General features: G+C 67.5%; 2 protein-coding genes across 2 annotated transcripts; both read left to right on the plus strand.

The window, feature by feature from the left end:
* Positions 1-915: 915 nt before the first annotated feature.
* Positions 916-5,122, plus strand: CCNO (cyclin O; the record flags this gene model as incomplete). Its single annotated transcript, XM_062600504.1, has 4 exons — positions 916-1,062; positions 1,146-1,331; positions 1,603-2,040; positions 5,108-5,122. Coding segments are annotated over 4 exons (786 nt in total), but the record flags the coding sequence as incomplete, so codon positions are not given.
* MCIDAS (multiciliate differentiation and DNA synthesis associated cell cycle protein) lies at positions 5,122-6,507 on the plus strand. The gene is made up of 3 exons (XM_062600505.1): positions 5,122-5,346; positions 5,500-5,610; positions 6,157-6,507. Exons 1-3 carry the CDS (start codon positions 5,122-5,124, stop codon positions 6,505-6,507), a joined length of 687 nt encoding a protein of 228 aa, XP_062456489.1.
* The last annotated feature ends 316 nt before the right edge of the window (positions 6,508-6,823 follow it).

The raw sequence follows: 6,823 nt of genomic DNA on the forward strand, positions 1-6,823 counted from the left end.
CAGCTGCTGGCACTTAGACCTTGTAGTACACAGCTGCTCTCCTGTGCCCTGGTTCCTCCAGTCACTGGCACCGAAGAGTTCTGTGCAGCACATGCTCCAGTCACTGGCACATAGACTTTGCAGTTCTGCATAGGATAGAGAGTTAAGGTTTTAAGAAGGTAGTATAGACTGCTGTGATCAGGCACAGAGTAGAAGCGGAATAAAAGGAACCAGCTGCATGTAAGCAGACTCCCTAGTCACTGCGTTGAGTGTTCTGACTTCCCTCCGTTCTCCTGGCTGAAATGGTGCTGTCATAAGTGTATGTGCGTGTATAGTCAATAGATAGGAGTGGAATTGAGCTTCAAACTTCCCAGGAGCCCCGGGATTGTCATACCTTTTTCATTCCTGTGGCGTATTGTGGTAACATGAATGGAAATGCAAGACATGTGGAGCAATCTAGCTATCGAAGGGCGCCAGCTTCTGGTTCGAAGGGCTGGGTGTTGAGGATCGCCAGCCATTTATTTCAGCAGCAGCAACATGGCAGATCCCGCAGTTTCAGCTGAGCAGGCTCAGACTCTGCCACCAGCGCCCTCGCCGCACCGCTGCCCGCTTTGCTTCCCTGCCCTCGGAGGGAGGCGGGCCGCGCCGCTGGGCCCGGCTCGGCAGGGCCCGTTCCGAGGGCCGCTCGGGCTCCGCGCGCGGCTGCGGACAGCAGCCCGGACGGGCGAGCAACGCGCCTCTGCAGCTCGGCTCCTTTCCCACCTGCTAAACGCGGCCCTGCCCGGCCGCCGGGGCGGGCCTTGCCGCGCCGCCCCCGCCGCCGCCGCCGCCCTCAAATAGCCGCCGCCGCCGCCGGGCCGCGCCGCCGCCATGGTCACGTCGGCGGGCGGCGGCGGCTGCCCGCGGGCCCCGGCCAAGCGGCGGCGGCAGCGGCGGGCGGCGGCGGACACGGACGCGGACGCGGGCGTGGACGGCCCGCTGGATCTGCAGGCCTTCCGCGACTACGGGGAGAGCTGGTACCGCTCCCGCAAGGGGCTGGAGAGCCGCTTCCAGCCGCGGGAGCCGCTGGCCCGGCAGCCGCAGGTGGGGGGTCCCGCGGCGGGCGGGGTTGGGGGCGGCTGCGGGGTGCCGCCGCTGACCCCCTGGTGCCGGTGCCCCTGCCGCAGGTGACGGCGGAGGCGCGCTGCAGGCTCGTCAGCTGGCTCATCCCCGTGCGCCGGCACTTCGGGCTCTCCTTCGAGACCCTCTGCCTCGCCGTCAACATCCTCGACCGCTTCCTCGCCACCACCCCCGTGGCCGCCGACTGCTTCCAGCTCCTGGGGGTGACGGCGCTCCTCCTCGCCTGCAAGCAGGTACTGCCCCGGCCCCGGCCCCGGCCCGCCGCTGCCGCCCGGCTCTCCGCCGCGCCGCGCCCGCGGGGCAGCAGTGGCAGCCCCGGGGGGGGAGGGGGGGGGGCGGGGGCCTTTGCCCCGGCGTGGCTGCGTTTCGCGCATCGTTCTTCTGCGCGGCGCAAAGCGAGGGCGGCCCTGCGCGAGCCGCGCCGGGGCCGGAGTTGCGCCGCGCCCCGTGCGCGGCCGCCCGCGCCCCGCGCTGCCCGGGCCGCGCCGCCGGTGTGCCCCGCAGGTGGAGGTGCACCCGCCGCGCGTGACGGAGCTCCTGGCCCTCTGCTGCGACGCCTTCAGCCGCCAGCAGCTCTGCAACCTCGAGTGCATCGTGCTGCAGCGGCTGCAGTTCAGCCTGGCGGCGCCCACCATCAGCTTCTTCCTGGAGCACTTCACGCAGGTGCGGATCGCCGCGCGCGGCGCGGACGCGGCGGAGGCGCGCGACGCCCGCAGCCTGGCGCGGGGCGTCGCCGAGCTCAGCCTGGCCGACTACGCCTTCACCCGGTACGCGCCGTCCCTGCTGGCGCTCTGCGCCCTGGGGCTGGCCGACCGGCTGCTGCAGCACCGCGCCCCGCTGGACCTGCGCCTCGGCGGCTACCCGGAGGCGCTGCTGCGCGGCTGCATGCGCGAGCTGCGGCTCCTGGTGTCGCTGAACGCGCGCTGCCTGCCCGCGGCGGCTGCGCGGGGCGCGGGCGGCCCCGACGGCGCCGCCGCCCCGACGGCGCCGCCCGCCGCCGCCTCCTTCCCCTAGAGCGGGCGGCGCGGCCGCGACTGCGCGGCCGCTCCGCGCGGCGTTCGCGCTCGCTGGACTCCGCGGAGCGCGTTTCGCCTTTAGCCGACGCCGCGGGAGCGTCGTCCGGGTCTTACGAGGTCGGATCGCCGTTCGCACGCTGCCGTTCTGCGGCAGTTGCGCTGAGAGACTGCTCTTCATACCCGGGGTGTAAATAACGCGCACAATCTCAAGTACTGTATTATTTATTTATTTGGAAGATGGCTCATGAAGGTAACCGCACTGGAACAGGTGGAAGCACCAACTGAGCGTTTAATAAACTCTTCCCCACTTGTCACCTGTACTTGTTTGTTCGCTTGCGGGCTGTGTACGTATCTGCAAGAGGAGATGCATCGGCACACAACGAGTTGACCTCAGCAGTTAAAATAATTACAGTAAATAATTAAAATATCTACAAAATAATTACACACAATGGTGCATTCTCCATTTACAACTGACATGCACTGTCCTGGAAATGGTTCTGGGGAAAATAAATACATAAATAACGCTACCACGATGTAACACAACAAAATGTTAAATAACAACACGAGTGCAAAGGCTCCACAGCATGAGAAAAATTCAAGGGAAGACAAAAGGAATCACACATCACATAGCAAAATATTTATTCTTCATTTTTATTACATTTTTATCTCTGCACAGGGGTGACATTAAAACAGAATAAAATTACCTAAAGCTTGTACAATTTTAAGTTGTCCTCCCGGCTGCATGCATTTCAAGGAAGCACAAAATGGGTGACATGCACACTAAAACGGTTTCAATCCACTACCTAGGTTTAAGTATTCAAATAAATGTAGGAAAATCTACTCCGATCAAAACTGTTGTGTTGGAAAGTGCCTACGAGCCCACGCAGCACAGTCCGTTCAGCCTTTCCGAGTCACCGCAGTGGTTTCAGCGGGAAGGGCCCTTCCCCGTGTGCGGCTCAGCTAAGCCAAGATGCCACGGACTGTTCCCCCGCCTTTTTTTTGCCCTCACCTTATGCTTTTGATGCCCCCTAAGCCTAGCATTTGGTAGATACACTTCCCTAAGGCACAAAAAGCCTTGGAAACATCAAGCCCGAGCGCCGGCTTCAAAGCGCAGCCGGCGGGGCGCTGCCCGACGGGGCGCCGCGGCGCGCAGCCCGGGCGGCCGCCGGCCTCCCGCCGGGCGGGAGCGGGCCCTTCCCCCGCCGGCAGAGGCTTTTCCCGGGTCTCGGGCCGTGGCCGTCCCAGCAGCGCGGCCCCGCGGGCGCGGGCGCGGGCGGCGTTTCCGCGCCTCGGCGCAGGGGAGGCGGGCAGCAGCCCGCGGCTGCCCGCCCGCTCCCGCCCGCTGTCCCGGGCTCGCCCCGCTGCGCGCCCGCGGCCCGCCCGCGCCCGCGGGGCGGCGCCGAGCGCGGAGCGGGGAGCGCGGGGCCGGGGCGCCCGCCGCAGCCGCGGGGCGAGGCGGCACCATGCAGCGGGGCGGCCGCAGGGCCTTCGGCAGCATCTGCCCCAACACGGTGCAGCCCCTGCCCGCCCGCCTCGCCAAGAAGCCGTCCCGGGCCGGCGGGGACCCCCCGGGCGGCGGCGGCGGCGGGGCGCCGGGCCCACCCCCGGCGGCGCCGGGCCCCCGCTCGCCCCCGGCCCGGCCGCGGCCCCGCGGCGCCGGCCCCGCCGCCCCGCGCCCCCCGCCGCCCCCCGCCGCCGCCCCCGGTGAGTTCTGCCGCGGCGGGTCGCAGCGGGCTCCGCGCCGCCGGCCCCTCACCTCCCTCTGTCCTTGGCCTTCCTGCCCGCCCCGCGCCCCAGCGCTGGGCCCCGGCGACCGGCAGGATTTGGCGGGCAGCACCTCCGTCCCCCCGGGCGGCGCCGGAGCCGCGCACCAGGTAACCCCGCGGCGGGGCGGGAGCGGGAGCGGGAGCGGGGCTCGGACGCCCCGTCGGGCAGCGCCGCCGCGGGGGAGCAGCCCCGCACGGGGCTCCCGGTGGGGGCTGAGCCCCCGACCGGCCACCCGTGAAATGGGCACGGCTGGTGTCCCAGGGCCCGGTGGAGGCGGCCTGCGCTGGCGGGGCAGAGCGCGGGGAAGCTGCCGCGCTCCGTGCGCAAGCTGCGCGTCCATCCCCATCCCAGCAGGCAGGATCTTCTCCCTCGTGCTGACGCGTTTGTCGCGCGCTGCCCCGAGAGCTGGTTCCCAGCGCCGTGCGCTGCTCCAGTGCTGCTGCGGGGAGCTGCCCCGCTGCACGGGGCGAGAGGCGTTTCCGAAGCCGTGACCCAGGGCAGGCCCGCAGGCGGCTCACGCTGCCCGCCGGCGGCAGCCCCGGGGTGTCCAAGGGGCAGTGAGGGCAGCGCAGGCAGCAGTCACGTCGGCTCCCCGCGGCCCTGGGAACGGCGGCCCAGGCCGAGGCTGAGAGCGGCACAGGCCACGGGCAGCCTGCTGTGTCCAGCCACATCCAACCTGGGCCAAGCCACGGTGCGGGGGCCGTGCAGGTCTGAGCCCTGGGCCCTGCTCACAGGCACGTTTCACCCGCCTCTTCCAGGGTTACTGCTCGCAGGATGAACCGGACTTTGATTTTCAGGAGTTCAGAGATGCTGTGGATGATTTTATATCTGGCAAGTATGTTTTTCCTTATGTGAGCAGAACATGCCTGTTCCTACTGTGTGCAGGTGCCACGTTCGGTCATCTGCCATGCTTTTTCTGTTTTGTTTGGGGGGTTTTGGATACCCATTCACCTGTATGCTTGCTTAACCCTGGCACAGTCCACGTGACAGTTCACCCCCTCCATCTGCTGGGGCTGACACATAGCTCTTTATGTCTCTCCCCTCTGCAACAAACCAAGGAGATAGCTTCACACAGGTTTAGGGCACGCAGCTGCCGTGGCAGAGTAAAAGCATGCCTGGACATAACGCCTGGGAGGTGCTTGGTAGAGAGATGGTGTGTTATAGCAGGGAGGAACAGAGGATGTGGGAACCTTTTCTCCACTAATGTTTGTGGGTTTTCCTTCTAGACGCAGCCACCTTAATGCCACCGCCGCTGGACTCTTCTGACTTTGATTTCTCACTTGGTGAGGATGTGGCCTTCAGCCCCTGTGGCCTGCAGCTGGAGAGCAGTGCCCTGCCGCAGCTGGAGAGCAGTGCCCTGCCGCAGCTGGCCCTGCAAAGCTTGCCTTCCCCCGAGCTCTGCTGGAGGGATGTGGCAGACCAGCAGGAGAAAGCCCTGGGAGATGCCCTGGAGGAAAACAGCCAAGTAAGGACTCAGAAGTGCTTGCCCAGGACCCAAAGCAGGTTTCTCTCCTCAGCGTCCTGCCGTGGTGGCTCCATGGCCCTGGTGTGTAGTGTCCTCCCCGTGCTGGGGTGGTGGGGCTGTCCTGAACTTCCCTGTCCCTCTGGTTCTTCACAGCTTCAGGAGACCCTCATGCAGAGGCAGGAAGAGCTCACGTCGCTGAGGGAGAGCAATGTGCAGCTGAAGGAGCTGGCAAGCCAGGCCAGGCAGCTGGCCGCTGTGCTTGACGTGAGTGCTGCCACCCGACCTGGCTGCCCCACAGCTCCACGGCCTGGGTGGCCCCTCTGTGCCGGACGGGGCAGGGACGGGTGGGACGGTGGGGTGGGGCAGGGTGGTAGGGGATGGGGCAATGTGGGCATGCATGGAGGTGCACAGCAGGGTGGGACGGGGTGGCGTAGCGGGGGGGCAGATGGGGGGTGCTGTGTGAGGTGGGATGGGGCGGGCAGAAGGGGCCGTGTAGGACAGGGGGGTGCAGGATGGCGTGAGGTGGGGTGAGCAGGAGGGGCAGTGCCAAGCGGTGCGGGATGGGGTGGCGCATGGCAGGCAGTGCCGCGCAGGCAGTGCGAGATGGGACGGGACGGGACACGAGATGGGATGGGACGGGATGGGATGGGACGGGACGGGACACGAGATGGGATGGGACGGGATAGGACGGGACAATGCGGGGCAGAGTGGGCAGCATGGGCCAGGACAGGATGGGCCAGGGCAGCACGGGGTGGGACTGGCCAGGCCGGGAGAGGACAGAGCAGACGTGGCGCCGTCTCTCACCGGCAGAAGCTGATGCAGCCGCAGTGCCCCGACGGGGCGGCCCTTCCTCCTCCTCCTCTTCCTCCTCCTCCTCCTCCTGCGGCCGCCGCCGTGGGCACCATGCTGCGGGAGGTGTCGGAGCGGTGCCGCGCCGCCCTGTGCAGCCTCGGCGGCGGCCCGCAGCCCAAGCGGGCGCGGCGGGCGCCGGCGCTGCGCAGCGCCCCGCAGCCTGGCGTCGGGGCGCCGGAGGCGGGCGGCTGCCTGCGTGCGGCGCTGGGGCAGGCGGGCGCCATCCGCACGCTCGCCTTCCCGCAGGGCAGCGCCTTCAGCCTGCGCACGGCCGCCGGCGCGTACCGCTTCCGCTGGGTGCCGCGCTGAGCGCCGCGCTCCCCGCCGCAAACGGGCTCCTTCTGCCCCGGGAGGCTGGCGGGGAGGCGATGCGCGGGTGCGCGCGCACTGCAAACCGGCCGGGACGTCTGCTTCCAGCCCCGAAAGCCCCGGGCGGCGCGGCCGTGGGTGCTGCGAGCTCCCCTGCAGAGCGCTGGTTTCGGAGTTGATGCCTCGCCTTCGGCAATTTGCTAATGACTGTCGTGACTACGGACGTACCTTAAGTGAAAAGCTGCCCAGCTTTATCCAGAGATTTTGCTCCGTCGAATAGAAAAATGTAACTCGTAGGGGAGCGCTTAGGGATGGC

This window comes from Rhea pennata, chromosome Z (assembly GCF_028389875.1).
Source record: "Rhea pennata isolate bPtePen1 chromosome Z, bPtePen1.pri, whole genome shotgun sequence".
NCBI classification, from domain to species: Eukaryota; Metazoa; Chordata; class Aves; order Rheiformes; family Rheidae; genus Rhea; species Rhea pennata.